The sequence below is a fragment of the Callospermophilus lateralis genome, chromosome X, assembly GCF_048772815.1.
Source record: "Callospermophilus lateralis isolate mCalLat2 chromosome X, mCalLat2.hap1, whole genome shotgun sequence".
NCBI classification, from domain to species: domain Eukaryota; kingdom Metazoa; phylum Chordata; class Mammalia; order Rodentia; family Sciuridae; genus Callospermophilus; species Callospermophilus lateralis.
Window position 1 is genome coordinate 105,831,303 of NC_135325.1, and position 16,546 is coordinate 105,847,848.

The 16,546-nt window shown below is 39.4% G+C and overlaps 1 protein-coding gene and 1 pseudogene across 1 annotated transcript; one reads left to right on the plus strand and one right to left on the minus strand.

Moving 5' to 3' along the window:
• Positions 1-220: 220 nt before the first annotated feature.
• Positions 221-1,228, minus strand: Gpr119 (G protein-coupled receptor 119). Its single transcript, XM_077107761.1, has one exon. The coding sequence runs from the start codon at positions 1,226-1,228 to the stop codon at positions 221-223; it is 1,008 nt and encodes a 335-aa protein (XP_076963876.1).
• Positions 1,229-3,064: 1,836 nt separating this feature from the next.
• LOC143639501 (thioredoxin domain-containing protein 17 pseudogene) lies at positions 3,065-3,437 on the plus strand (annotated as a pseudogene).
• The last annotated feature ends 13,109 nt before the right edge of the window (positions 3,438-16,546 follow it).

Here is a 16,546-nt window from a genome sequence, read left to right on the forward strand (position 1 = left end):
CAGGGAGGAATGGAGATTTGCAGATGGAAAAACTGGTTATAGAAGAAAATCAGGATCCCATCCCAGTTGCCTCTCATTCTGGGGGTGAAGGGATGTGGAAGGTGGGGTGGTCAGTCATCTGAGGCAACTTTTATCATTCCCTTAGCTCCACGTGATCTCTTAGCTGGGGTCCAGAATCAGGAGAGGAAGGACACTTTGAAACTTCTCCTTCCTTACCATCTTAGCCATCAAGCTCTGAGTTGGAGACAGTGATGATGTGACAGGAATTTTCCCTGGGCCTCTCTGAACCACCATTCCTGGTTGTGAGAAGGCAGAGGAGTGAGGTGAGCCCCTTCTTCACTCCCAGGGCCATGTGGTAGAGCTGCAGCCGCACCTCCTTCTGCCAATAGGCATAGATGAGTGGGTTGAGCAGGGAGTTACCTACACCGAGCAGCCACAGGTACTGTTCCAGCACTTTGTAGAGGTAGCACTCCTGGCAGGCCACCTGCACAATGCTAGTGACAAGAAAAGGGGACCAGGACAGAGTGAAGCTCCCGATGAGAACAGACACAGTGCGGACAGCCTTGAAGTCACTTGCATACCGCGGGGGCCGGTAAGCTCCCGCCAAAGCTCCTGCATGCTCCATCTTTTGAATCTGCTGTCTATGCATGGAGGCAATCTTGAGCATGTCACAGTAGAAGAAGACAAAGAGGAGCATGGCTGGGAAGAAGCCAGCACAGGAGAGGGTCAGCACAAACCTTGGATGAAACACAGCAAAGAAGGTGCAGGGCCCTTGGTAGGTGGTTTGCTGGAATATGGAGACTCCGAGTGGGAGGAAGCCAACAAGGTAAGACAATAACCATAGCCCAGCAATGCAGGCCCCAGCCACAAGCCCACTCATGATCTGAAAGTAGCGGAGGGGCTGCTTAATGGCAAGGTACCTGTCAAAGGCAATCAACATGACTGTGAGAACAGAGGCAGCTGCAGAAGAAGTGACAAATGCCATCCGAAGGCTGCACAGGGTCTTCTGTGTGGTCTGAGCAGAGCTGGAGAGCTGGTCTGCAACTAGGCCAGAGATAGCCACGCCGATCAAAGTGTCAGCCACAGCTAGATTCAAGGTGAAGCATAGACCAACACCATCATTCTTGTGGATTGACAGCAGCACAGCCACAGCCACTAGTGCATTAGTAGCAATGATAAGGAAGGCCAGAATAGCAAGGATCACTCCAAATGAGAAAGATGACTCCATGTCTTGATGTGGCTTGACTTCCACTTACCAAGGCATGCTGGCTTTCCAGCTCAAATTCTCATGGCTCAGAGGAGGAGGATCTGTGGGCTCAGAGCCATAACACAATTCTGGTCATCACTGGCAGTTCAGGCTGGTAGTTTGCCAATCTTTGGGATCTTGATGTCATTAAAAATCATTCACTCTCTCTCTTTTGAGTCCTCAGCCTTCTGCCTCTCCAGCTTTCTGAAAGCAGCAATCCCCGTGCAGACCTCCCCCTGAGCCCTGAGATAGTCCCTCCCCCTCCAACAACCAAGTTACTAGACAACTACCAAGTACCTGGCACATGCTGTCTCTCCAGGCCCTCTCCCTTCATTGATGCTTCAAAGGCTTTGGAGGGATGGGTGCATTCATCAGGTCTCCTCTCTGACAGGAGATATAATTGACTCTAATCACACTTTTTCTTCCTCCATAGCTTAAATTTCCACTTCTTTTATTCCTAAGGCTCAAGTGCCAGCTTAATAACTAATCTCAGCTTAATTAAGCATTTGCTTAATAAATAATTCTCAGTTACTATTATGACTGCCTTTAATCAAGCAAGATGATCATAATCAGTTGAAGTGGGCTGATTACTGTTTGAGGGGCCCAGCATCCTTTCAGGAGTGTTACCACACTTTGAAACTGTTTCTTATCTTTTGCTTTCTAATACCTCAGATGCTAATTCATTCAAATAGAACATGCTGTTGCCATGTATCTTGCTCCTTGGAACTCAATTCATTGAGAACTCAGGACAGGAAATAGAAGGCAAAGAATTGTTAATATTGTCATTCGGTTTAGAACAGAGCCCATTCCCCATCTCAAGCTGCTGTCTCTTTGGTCTATTCATTGGGAACTGTTTCACACCATGGCAGACTGAGTAGTGACTAGAAGGTTTGCCTTTCTTCATCCTGTAGGTCTGAGTTTATCTGTGAAAATCAAGGTGGGCTTCATTCAATAAAGAGTATGCTCAATTTTTGATAGTGGAATTTTCCAGGGGAAAAGCTTGTGGGGATTAGGCCAAAGGGCAGCAGTGTTGCTGAAGCAGGTGAGATGGGTGCAGGGAAGGTGGCTGTGTAAGTCACTCCAATTTAGGTTGTATATTCATTTGCTTGGGTACATTTGAACTAACCTTTTGCCTGCTACTCTCATCTTGGATACCAAGAAGAGAGGGGTGGGGATAAGAGTGATTAGAAGCTTATTTACTCAGTTCAGGTGAGAGCACAAATGGGAAAGGTTAGTGTTTTAAGTGAGAGAGTGGAGAGCAAGGTACAGAGGTGGAGGCAAATATTATATTCCGGGATGTTTGACAGTCTGAAAAGGCCTTTGGTGACGTCTGTTCTACAAAGGCTCAGAAAAGCTGTGTCATGAGAACTTGATATTCCATTGCCAGTGTGGGAACAGTTCTTATTCTTTTGGTACATGCATTTAGGAGGTTGATTTCAGTGTTGATGAGCTTTCTCCAGATCCCAACTGTGCTCCAATCTTATAAATTCAAATTAAATTTTGGATTTGGAACATACTTAATACAGTATGTTTTTTCTTTGACTTCCAAAAATAAGTAAATTTTAGTTAAAAAAAACAACAAAGGGCTGGGGATGTGGCTCAAGCGGTAGCGCGCTCGCCTGGCATGCGTGCGGCCCGGGGTTCGATCCTCAGCACCACATACAAACAAAGATGTTATGTCCGCCGAAAACTAAAAAATGAATATTAAAAAATTCTCTCTCTCTCTCTCTCTCTCTCTCTCTCTCTCTCTCTCTCTCTCTCTCTCTCTCTCTTTAGAAAAAAAGAGACTCCTCCAGCACCAAGCAGCATGCAGTACTCATGGCTATCTATGAGGAGGTGAGCATGTTGGACTTCCAGGAGTTCAATCAGGCTGTGGAGTAGCACCTCGGCAAGACCATTTTCACTTATTACTTTAGGGGTAATAAGGACACCAAAGGGAAAAGCTGGTGTCCAAACTGCATGCAGGTGGAACCAGTTGTTTGAGGGGCTGAAGCATATTAGTGAAGGATGTGTGTTCATCCACTTCCAAGTAGGAGAAAAATCTTATTGGGAAGATTCAAAGAATGACTTCAGAAAACAACTGAAAGTAACTGCAGTGTCTACTCTAATTAAATATGAAATGCCTCAAAAACTTGTAGAATCTGAGTGTCTTTAGACTAATCTTGTAGAGTTGCTGTTCTCTGAAGATTAAAATTTAATGATGGCAATTGTGTCTTGATTTCCTAGTTTGCTCTAATATAAAAGAAACTACATATTTGAATTCATTTTGGCAATAAGTAAATGATCATGTGAAAATTATGTTATATTTAAATAATAAAGAATGCTTTTTAAAATAAAAAATAACAAATTTGTGGGGCCTATCCTCAAGTTTCAGATATAGTAGGTCTGGGGTGGGTCCATGAAACTGAATTCCTAACATATTTCTATCTTCTGTTGCTGCTGGCTAAGGGACCACACTTTGAGAACCACTGCTCTGGTGCCATGGTTCTTAACCTTGGCTGTGCATTAGGATCACTTGACAGCTCCAAAGCATACTGTTTAGGTCACATAGTAAGAAATCCCAATATAAATTTGTCTGGGGTGTGACCTGTGCATCTGGAGTTTTATCAGGCAATTCTGATATTTAGCTGGGGTTAAGAACCGCTGTCCAGTAGCAAAAATACAGACTCTGGGATCAAAATGCCTTGGGTCCATATCTCTGTGAATTTGGTTGGGCAGATGAGTTTATCTTTCTGATATACCTTTGGTTTTCTCATGTGTATTGTGGGAATAATAATACCTAAATCACAGGATTGAGGATGGCAAAATGAAGTATCATGGATGTGACAAGGCTTCATAAACTGTAGAATGTTATATAGATATTATTACTATCTTTAGCATTTGTTAATCAAGTTAATATACTGTTAATCAAAGTATACCTGAATGTTAATCAAAATATTAATCAAAGTGTTTATTAGTGATTACACAATCAAATCATGTACCAGAAGCAGTGGTATGACAGGAGAGCTTCATACAAATGTAGAAACTCAGGCCTTGAACAAGATCTGAAGCAGATTCTGAGTTTTAACAAGATCTTCAAATGATCTGTACACACACTAAAGTTGTCCTTGCTCTCTCCTATTTGCAGGTTCCTGCTTATATTAGTTCCCTTTTGCTGCTGTAACACACTACCACAAACTTAATGGCTTATAACAACACAAATATATTATCTTACTCTTCTCAAGGGCAGAAGTCCAAAATGGGCCTTAGAGGGCTTAAATCAAGGCATCAGCAGGAATGTGTTCCTTTAGGAGGCACTAGGGGATGATCTGTGTCCTTGCCTTTTTTTTAGCTTCTAGAAGCTGCCCACATTCCTTGGCTCTTGGACACATCACTCAGAGCTCTGTTTCCATAGTTAATCTCCTTCTCTGACTGACCCCTCTCAATTCTCTTTGTAAGGAATTCTGTGATTACATTGGACCTGACTGGAAAAACCAGGATAACCTTCTCATGTCACGATCTTTAATTTAGTTGTACCTACAAAGACTCTTTTGCCATGTAATGTCACATATTTTTAGGTTCCAAGGATTATAACATGGACATTTTTGTGGGGGTATTATTCTACCCACCACATTGGTATTCTCTGCTGCCTTGATCTCTTTCTCCTTCATCCATCTACAGATGTTCTCTCAGTCTGCCCTTCTTTGCTTATACTCTAAATCTTTTCTTTTCTTTCAGCCATTAAAATTTTCCTGTTTTCTGTTTTGTCTTTTTAGAAACCCACAAACTGATTCAAATTAATCTAGGCAGTCTTGAATGATCTTTCATTGGACATATGCAAGCAGAAGCTGAATGCCCATCTGTCAGGAGGATTTTAGAATTTCTACAGCAGTGCAAAACATTTTTGATTTGTCTTTTAGTCCCTAAACAACCTCCTTTGAAGGTCCATGGCAGGCATTCCTCTCTCTGATCTTACTCCCATCTTTCTTACCTACTCTCACCTCTGTGTTCCCTTTGTTTTTATCACTTCCTTTCCGACACCAACACAAGATCTTAGCTGTGTGTCCTAGGGGTATGTCCATACTGTGAGGTCAAGGCCATAGGCTATGTGGCTGTTCCTGGGAGGATGGTGGCTGATCCTTACAGTCCTGCCTCATTGGAGTAGGCTAGGGGTTCTTGGGATCTTCAGAGTGAAACATCTACAAGACAAACAAAAGAATTGAGAATGATAAGAAAGGTAGAAGAGTAGAGAGATTATTTTCTGGTCAAACTATCTCACTATGAGTGCATTAAAGGTTATTAATCATGGGTGTCACAAAGGATATAGCAGGGCACATCAACCACCCTGAGGGCATGGGACCCAAGAGCAGAGATTTCAGCAGGAAAGGTAGTGGGGGAGAAGGTAGGTTTCAACATGAGAGCCCACTATCAGAGCCAGTCCCCTGGAGGGAAGCTCTAGAAATGTACCCAGGATAAGCCACACCTGACTCTTTGTGGTACCTAGGCCAGCTGTCTGCCTGCAATGATTTAGCTGTATCTTGTCCATATCTCTTCCTGAATCGCTGGGCTGGTATATACATGACTATGAAATGTCATGCAGCAGTATGAAAAGATTGGGAAAGGCTTATATCTACTGACTTATATTTCCAAGACATATTATTGATTGGCAAATTAGGTCACAAATAAATATATAGAGCTTGGGTCCACTTATGAAAAAAACTCTCCAACTCCAAATATACACATGTATAAATGCCTAGAATGCGTAGGAAGGGAAATTGTTAACAAAGAGGAAGTAACTGAGGAGTGGGATTGGTAGGAAATGAAGAGTCATGGTTTACTTTGAATACTTTTGATGTTTATTTTTATTCATCATTGATATGTAGTATTTCTTCAGTATACATACATCATATGATATATCCTTTCATCCACAAGTACACAAATTTATATGCATATGATCTACTTTCAATCACTTCCTGTGTCAGAACACATATATTTCTCCATGTTTTTTCTCTACTCGCTTTTTTTTTCTGCAATTCTTAATACACCTTTATACCAAAATTTTTCATATCTCTGATTGTATATAAAGTATGTTGACACTTTGAATACTTATTATTTTCATAGTGAGAATGAATTTGTGTAATGTCAGCAGAAAAAAAACATCCTAAACTTCCCCAACATCAATATATATATACTATGTATAGTATGTATTTATAATAAAAGCAAATATACACACAACATACAATATATAATATATATAACATTATATGTCACATAGCACATTACATACACATTATGTATCATAATGTACATATAATATAAAATATAATATAGACACAATATATAATATTACAAATACAATATATTACAAGAATATTCTATATTATTATTTTTATATGTTTTTTAGTTGTCAATGGGCCATTATTTTATTTATTGATTTATTTTATTTAAATGTGGTGCTGAGGATTGAACCCAGGGCCTCACACATGACAGGCAAGTGCTCTACCACTGAGCCACAACCCTGGCCCCATATTCTATATTATAATACATATATAAAATATAATATATGATGTCTCTATAATACATATTAAACACATTTAATATATATGATATGATATATATTGTATATCATATTGCATATCAATGCAATATAAAATACATATTGCACACAATATATAATATACAATTTTATATTCTATATTGTCTATAGCATATTATAGTACATATAGTATATTTTATTTACATATTTTATACAATAATATTTATAATATATAATACTATATAATATTTATATATAATAGTATATAACATAATATACATACATTATATATGTCATATATTATTATATACAATACCCACATTCTATATTATAATATATATAATGTATTATATATTGATGTATATAATGTGTATTAAATGCATGCACCATAACATAATTATATGTGTAATAATGTATATATTATATAATGCAATAATTATATAATATAATGCATATACGAGTCATATAATACATACTATATATTATATACAGTACATAATATATATAATATATACTAGGTTTTTCTTTTGCTCATATTGTTTTTGCCTACCTGTGCAGCAGTTGTAGAGGTTAGTGTATGTGGATTGAGAGAAATGATATGGCAAGACAGGGTGAAAGAATCAGGCTTTAGTCTCTTTTTTTGTTATGGTACTGGGAATTGAATCCAGGCCCTTGCATATGCTAGGCAAGTGGTCTACCACTGAGCTTAAAATTCTAGACTGTTTTAGTCTCTTCTTAGAATAGGAGTCTTTGACAAAATAGCCCTAGAATTTTGGGGCATCTTAACTTTCTTATAGCAATGATGATACCACTTAACATTTATGGGGCATTTAATTCCAGCAGCTGTGCTAAATGTACAAAGTGTATTTTCATTTAATCCTCACAACAGTTCTATAAAGTAGGTAGTATTAATACCTCGATTTTACAGATGAGGAAATTGAAGTACACAGAGAGGGTAACTTACTTGTCCAAGGCTACCCAGCATATAAGCAGAAGCTATTGGATATCTACACACAGGCTAGCAGATTGTATGGAACTCTGTGGACATCAAGAATTTGTCTTGTCCCACATCAACCACAGAAACTACATATTGTCCCCTTTTCTTGTCAATTTGTGCCTCTGTGCCTTTGCATATCCTTCTACCTCTGACCTTAAGGCTAACACTTTTATGTTTTGTTTTTTTAAAAGGTATTTGGGCTGAGAATAAATAGAAGCCTTTCCTTGTCAAGAAAGTCCAGTGTTCATGGAAAATGAGGATCATTTTTCTCTGAGCTCAAGGAACTAAAAGTCTGAATTCATATATACCTCTCCATTTTCATCCCACTCTTGCTTTCCATTGCATCTCATTTAGCACGTAGTTAGCTTTCAGCTTCACTATTTTTGTAGACTTTTTGTCTTATCTCTCTCCACACAACCCTCTTGTACCAGCATGTTTATTGAGTGCCTACTCTGTGCTATTTTCTGTGTTATGAAAGAATTTGCGATACATTCAATTAATGTATTATGAGTGAGGAATTATTATTATCCCCATTTATAAGTGAAGAAGTTGAGGCTTGGGGAGGTAAATGGTCCTGCCCAACTGGAGAGGGGTAGTAGATATGGCATTGGAATCTAGTTCTCCATTCTCTTGGTCTATTGGTCTTTGTGCTACTCCTTGTTGCAGAAGCCTGTGTGTGGTAGGCTGAATAATGCCTTCCACCTTGCACTGATGTACACACTTTAATCCCTGGAACCTATGACTATGTTACTTTACATGGCAAAACTACTTTGCAGGTGTATTTAAATTAGGGATCTTGAAATGGAGAGATTACTCTGAATTTTGCAGGTGGCCCTAGTAATATAATCACAAGGGGAGCCAGGAGATCATAGTGAGCATTTTAGGGGATATGACAATAGAAGCCAGGGGTACTAGGGATGCAAGGAAGTGATCACCAGTCTCAGACTGCAGCAGTCTCTAAAAACCAACAAAGCCAAAGAAACAGATCCTTTTTCTAGAACTTCCAGGATGAACCAGGCCTTCCAACTCTGACTTTAGCCCAGTGAAATTGATGTCAGACTTCTGACCTCAAGAACTGGAAGATAATACTTCTGTGTAACTTTAAGCCATTTTAAGTTTGTGATAATTTGTTATAGCAGCAATAGGAAACTAACACATGGGCTTAAGTGGTTAATATGAGGAGAACATTTAAAATGGGGTCCTGGTTGTTTTTCTGTCCAAGAGGCATTTGGTTGCCATGCTACAAAGGTGCCCACTTAGCTGGGAGAAATCAGCACTGCTGCCTTATATGCCATGATGCCAGGGGCTAGGAAGTCCAGCAGAGGGCACTGTGCAGGAAGAAAGTAATCTGTGGAAAGGCTCTGCTTCTGTTTGGCTCTATGAATAGGATAGGTCTCTAATGGGAAAGATCCATTTCAGCATTTCTGGGTGGCTCTCTGTTGCATATTAGTTCTGGCTCCATACAGGCCAGAGGAGCTCTCTTAAGAGTAAGCCTTTTTATTTGCCGCTCAGGACTAAGAAATTTCTTCCTTCTTTTTGAAATTTATTCATAAGGTTGGGAGCAGTATGTCAAAATCCTTCCCTTCTCTGCATAGAAGGATTTGGGTAATATGGCACACACATTCTTCATTAATGTCCATGGCTTGTGGAACGGGGTGGGGCAAGGGGAAAAATCTATTCAGTTCTTGTTTCTTTTTCATTGAAAAATCTTTTTTGAAGGGTTATTCTTCAACAAGAATAACCTGATCTCAAGGGACCATTCTAGCCTGAATTTTATATAGTAACCCTCAAATTCTCAGATAGCTATTTACAAAATTTTCCTAAGAAGGAGCTGTTTTAGTTCATTTGTGGTTTGTAGAAGGGATGGGGGTTGTAGCAATGGCTGGAAGTATTTGGAACCTAAGAAGACTATTAATATTGGTAACACCTATTCTTTATCTCAATCCTCACAATATTCCTGAAAGTCAGTATTTTCACCATGTCATATCTTGGAAAGCCTACCACAAAGAAATTAACCAAAGTTAATTAAATTGTTTAATGGTTTCATGACTAGCAACTGGTTAAAGTGAGATCTGAACTCACATTTGTGAAGCATCTGAGTCTACATTCTTCTAACTATGCCACCTGATCTCTTCAAAATATAAGATGCTGACTAGAGATAGAATGAAAGCTGTGTAGCAGCTGTGCCCAGCCTCATGAAGGAAGCCAGCCCCCATTCTGGAAGAATGCTACCAGCTTCATGTAAAATCATTTGACTTCAGTCAAGACAGACCCAGCCTGTTTCATCTCTCAGGGCTTTGTATGGCTCCTTAGTTTGTATCTGTCATCACCCATCTGCTCTGTTCTTTCTCTATATCAGTGTTTCCCTTTGCACTAGTAGTAACTGGCTTCTTCACCTTGGGTATGATATGCCATTCTGTGATCTGTTGGAGCAAGAAAATACCCCAAGAAAAATCTGGATCAGTACAGTGAAACTGACTACAAGGATGGTAAAAATTGCACTTGCAAGAAACCTTTTAGAGAATATGGACAATAAAGTGTCTTGAGGCTTGACTTGCTTAGGTGCAGCTGTGATGACCCTATGGGAACTCCTACTCTAGGCAGACTCTTGTTATCCCTTGAAAATGAGTTTCTGTTTAGCTCCAGTTAGATCAGCCCAACATTACTTGTCATTCTACCTGGTCTGATAGTCCCATTCTGTTCAGTCTGGCACACATGCTCCTTAGGTCTGTGTTACAATGGGGATTTCACATTATGAATTTAGAATAAATGTGATTTGTGATCACAGGTGGGTTGTATTTGGACGAAATCATCTGTTTTCCCACCTTTTTTCTCTCCCTTTCTTCTCTGGAACTGGATTTTGCATTTAACTAAGCTCATCAAAGAACCTTGGCAGTTTCTGAAATTTGTGCAGCTTGAAGTATGGAAAATGGTTGTTTTGGCTTGGAAAGCGGGGGAAAGATAAACAACAACAGCCTGGTGATAAAAAGATATCTATTGTGTGTCTTCTAGAAGGTATACACACCCCTGGAAGCAACTTGGTCTCTTCCTCCTTAAGGGTTTGGGATTCTCTGTTCAGTCCTTCCAGATTGCTGACTCTTATAATTCTTGTTAATTATCTTGATACATCTTCTTTTTTCCATATTTAATTGGTGCATCATAATTATACATATTAGTGTGATTCATTCATATTTGCCTCTTGATAAGCTTTGCAAACTGTTCTCCATTATCTCTGAGTGATGGTGTTCATAGGTAGTCCTTAGATGTACTAAAGCAGTGGCCTTTAGCAGTTGTTTTCGGGCCATGGAACCCTTTTAGAATCTGATGGAAGCTATAACCCTTCTCAAAAATGTACATCTTAATATACATATATGTCATGCAAACAAATTCAGGGTCCTCATAGACTCCCTGGAGCCCATGCATGAATCCCATATTAATATCCTTGGAAGAGGTAATAAGATCCTCTGAAATGCATTATTTTCTTTATTCCCCACCAGCCAATAGATAGATACCTGATGCATTTCAGAGGATCTTATTACCTCTTCCAAGGATATTAATTTGGGATTCATGCATGGGCTTATGAACAGAAATACTTAATCATCCTTTTTAACTCTAGCAAGCATCTACATCTACCCTCTGAGATTTGTGTTTTGCTTCCATCAGACAGCATTTTCCCTAAGTCTTCATCATAGGAGCAGGTAAGTTCAGGATACATTCTGGTGAGATTTAGAGGTCTCTCAACTCAGTTTTCCTGATGGTGACATTGTTTTGGGTCAATTGAAATAAATAGGTGAGGGGCTGAGGTTGTAGCTCAGTGGTAGAGTATTTGTCTAGCAGGTGTGAGTCATTGGGTTCGATCCTTAGCACCACATGCAAATAAATAAATAAAATAAAGGTCTATCTACAACTAAACAACAAGAAAGAAAGAAATGAGTGAAAACATTGAAAAATTAAATTTGCTTCTGCCAAGAGAATGTTTCTGTAGCATCTGACAATAAGAACCACCTATTACTTGTCTTTTTGAGTACACTTTCTCATGCTTCTTCAATTTCGTCTCTCATCTTCCTGCTCAGTCTTCTTTGTAGACTCCTCAGGAACTTTGACTCCTCAATTGGACAAGTTAATGCATCAGTTTTCTCCCAAACCAGTCTTCTTACTCAAGCAAAGATGATGACCTTCTCAAACCAGAACCTCAGCCTCATCTCACATGCTTCCTCACTACCCACATCTACTTTACTCAACATGCCTCTGACGCCTCTTGACCTTGAACCTGCCCATCACAGCCAACTGATCTAACTGATATGCCAGCATCAACACTTGTGTTCCTTTAATCCATCCTCCATTCTGGATCCAATGTGATCTAAAGTAAAATCCCAGGCTCAAAGAAGCATACGTGAATTGTGTTTTATTTTTAATGTTTCCCCTGAAGACTGCACATATTCACCTTTGTATTCTCAGCATCTAAAGCAATGTCTGCATATAGCAGGTCCTCAACAAAAATGGCTGGCTGGTTGGTTGGTTGAATGACTGATTAAACACATGAGCTCTTTTATCTGCAAAGCTAAAATCTTACCTTCTTTATCTCAACAACAAGTCTTTTCACAAAATGGCCCTAACTCTTCCATCCTCACATACTGCCACTAATGCCCTGCCCCATGTCATCCCCTGCTCACACCATACATTTTGCACAATTTGATGCTTTTGCATCTGGTGGTTCCTCTGGTAGAAATTCTCTCTCTGTACAGCACCCATTCCCTAGCTTCCATCTACATGTTGACTGACTTAAAGGCCAATCTCAATTGTCACCTGCCTCTCTATTGCTTCCCCTGACAATCTGCTTTCTACTCCCAGCTTCTGCTGACACCCCCAGCAATCAGACTTAATTCTCCATCATCTAGTGCTAATGGCATTTTATGCACATCTTCATTATGACATTAATCGCATTGTATTATATTTATTCACATCTCTAACTACCTTGCAACACTATGAAGCTGCTCAGGGCAGGGACTGAGTCTTGTTGTCTTGTTCACTGGAGTGTCCTTAATGTCAAACCCATTACCTAAGCACTGACAAACACAGGATATGCCTTTATGTTGCTGTCATGTTTTTTCCTATTTATTTTTATTTAAATATATTTTTAGTTTGGAAAAAATGCCATCATGAAACATTAACTTTGATATCACCCGGAGGCAAACCACTATCATCTCATCATATCTTTCCTGACTAGTTGTTGTTGTTGTTGTTGTTATTTTGGTACTGGGAATTGAACCTAGTGGTGCTTAGCCACTGAGAAACACCTCCAGCCCTTTTCATTTAATTTTTTTTCTAATTGTAGATGGACACAACACCTTTATTTTATTTATTTATTTATTCACTTATATGTGGTGCTGAGGATTGACCCAGGGCCTCACACATGCAAGGCAAGCACTCTACCATTGAGCTACAACCCCAGCCCCTCATTTTTTTAATTTTGAAACAGGTGTTGCTAAGATGCTAAGCACCTTTCTAAGTTTCTGAGGCTGGTTTCAAACTTGCAATTTTCCTGCCTCAGCCTCACGAGTTGCTTGGATTACAGGTATGTGCCACTGCATCCAGTGCTCTTGTCTAAATTATTGCAGAGCTTCTTTCTTAAAATATATTTTTTACTTGTTCTAATTAGTTATACATGACTGTAGAATGCATTTTGACCCATCATATGTAAATGGAGTATAACTTCTCATTCGTCTGGTTATACATGATGTAGAGTTACACAGGTCATGTAATCATATATACACATAGGGTATTAATGTCAGATTCATTCTACTATCCTTCCTACCTCCATGTCCCCTCCCCTCCCTTCATTCCCCACTATCTAGTCCAAATTACCTCTATTCTACCCGCTGCCCTTATTGTGAATTAGCATCCTCATATCAGAGAAACATTTGACCTTTGGTTCTTTGGGATTGGCTTATTTTGCTTAGCATAATATTCTCCAGTTCCATTGATTTACTGAAAAATGCCATAAATTCTTCTTTAAGGCTGAGTAATATTCCATTGTGTATATATTCCACAGTTTCTTTATCCATTCATCTGTTGAAGAGCATCTAGTTTGGTTCCATAGTTCAGCTATTTTGAATTGTGCTACTATAAATATTGATATGGCTGTGTCACTGTAGTATTGCAGAGCTTCTTAACTGGTCTTCCTGCTTTTACTCTAGGTATTCCCCTGCACTCCCACCCCACCCCCAGTCTGTTGACAGCACAGTAGCTAGGGTGATCCTGCTTAAATGTAAGTCTGATCAAAGTCCTTTGGTAACTTTCCACTTCATAAAGTCCAAGGACATTTATCAGCATGGCCCTGCCCAATCTGCTCCCCTTACTTTCAGTTATTCTGGGTATTGTGGTCAAGAGTGCAGACTTTGGAGCCATAATACCTGGATTCCAATCCTGCCTCTACCATTTACCAGTGGTGTGACATAGGACAAGCAACTCAAGTTCACTGTGCCTCCATTTCCTCATCTGCTAAATGTTAACAATCATATCTACTGTATCTACTTTGTAGGGTTGTTTTGAACAGTAGATGAGTTAATATATGCAAAGTACTTAGAACATTGTCTGGTCCATCATAGGTACTAAATAAGACTTTGTTAAACAAACATAAACCTCCTATCATTCTCACTCTTGCCCACACTTCCAGCCACACTGGCTTCTTTGCTGTTTCTTAATACAGTCCAATCTCAGCAAGTTTGGATTTACTGCTCCCTCTGCCCGGAACACTCTTCTCTAATGCCCCCCATGGCTTGCTCTCCATAATCTTGCACGTCTATGTCTCTACGTCTCTACGTACAAGTTACTTTTATCAGGGAGGCTACCCTTGAATAAACTCCTTCCCTTTATAAAATAGTAACATCCTACCACTCTGTCCAATTAGCTTAATTCATTTTTCTTTCATAGCACTTATCAACATTGGACTTATATTTATATGTTTATTTTCCTTCTTCATCAGCAAGAATGAAAGCTCCATGAGGACAGGGATTTGTTTGTCATGTTCACTGTTATTACCCCAGAACCTAGAATGTCATCTGGCACTTAATAGCTACCCATTAAACATTATATGAATGAAAGACAAAAGAAAAGGCATGAACACTGCCAAGGTACCATTTAAATAAAAAAATAAGTGATATCTAGATAAATATCAGAATATTCTAATAGTATAGATAGGAACAACAGGAAAATAAAAGCATCTCCTACCCTCATCTGTTTCCCAAAGGTAACCATACTTGTGTGCATTTTTAAATTTCATTAATTGATAAGTACATTGGATGCATGCTATGTCTGCAGGAAAGTGAGGTTTGAGGTGTTTGGGGCATATAAATGCAGAGCCTTTACCTTCCAGGATCTCACAGTTTCTCTGGGGGAGAACATGAAGAAGTTTTTTTGTTTTTTTTAATTCTGCAGAATTTAGAAATAGAAGTCATCACTGGGAACTGGGAAGTCAGTAAAGGTTTCCTGCATAAGAAATGACTTGATGGGGTTTGGGCAGGTTTCAGTCAGAGAGAGGAGGAGTGTGGCCGAGGGATGTCTAGGTTGGGTAATGAAAGGGCTCCATAAGGAATGTATAGAAGTGGATCCTGGCTGAGGGTGAGGCTGAGGCTTTGTGTGCCGGAGCAGTAAGAGAAAAGACTGAGGCTGTTATAGGTGTACACTGCAGTGGTGTAATTATTAGGACTGATGATAAGATTAATTTTTTTAAATATTGTTTTCAGTTGTAGATGAACACACAGTATCTATTTATTTTTATGTGGTGCTGAGGATCGAGCCCAGTGCCTCACACATGTGAGGCATGCTTTACTACTGAGCTACAGCCCCAGCCCAGGATGAATATTTTGAGGTGAGGAATGGCAAAGACTGAAATATGACACCCATGATTTTGAGACTGGGAGAAATGATGATTACATTACCCAAAATATGAAAATCAGGAGGAAAAAGTGTTTGAGAGTGTGGTGTGGTGTTAGGAAGTGGTGAGAGGACAAATTGTTCAGCATTTTCTTGAATATGAGGACTGCCTTTGTATTCCTTAAGAGTGCCCACAGGAGCTAGAACTTAATTCTGCATACAGTAGGTGCTAAATAAAAGTTATCGGTGGAGATCACTACTAGTCATCTTGATGGCAAACTCTCTTCCTCCTCTCACATAAATTCAGAGAGTCCTTTGGATCCCTATTCCTTCTCAACTCAGATTTATAGATATTTATCATCATCATTTCCATACCAATTCCTACTAATTGAAAGCACATCTCTGAAGAATTTGACTTCCTTGCTTATTTCTTTACTTCAGGTTCTTCCTGCTGATCAGCTATCCCACTTTTCTCTGGGCTTGGCAATTTTAGCACTGATAGTTAGGAGTTCCAGGAAACCCCTCAGTTCCAGGCAAACTGAGATAGTTTTCAGTACTCCCAGATTCAGAATACTTCAGCTGAATCTGCTGGTAGGATAGTAGTAGACTTCTCATATTATCAGTCTAAACTGTCCTTCCCTTTGGTTGGTGTTTTCTTTATTTGCTCCATCTTCTTTCCAGATGTTGATGATTGAGCCCTGGCATATAGCCCTCTTATTTCACAGTCAACTGAAGAAACCAGAAAGATAATGCTATGTGGTAGCTTACTACATTGCAATGGCCACTTCAACCCTACCAACTAAGCAAACTGAGATTCCTAGGAGCAGATAAAACTCAAATGCAATCTGTCACTGTTTAATTTTCATTGCCAAGATAATTCTTCAAAGTTAATGAATAGCTGGGTGGGAGTGGG

Bases quoted from the DNA above. Each gene is read 5' to 3' on its own strand.
- Gpr119 (XM_077107761.1), bottom strand. From the start codon at position 1,228: ATGGAGTCATCTTTCTCATTTGGAGTGATCCTTGCTATTCTGGCCTTC.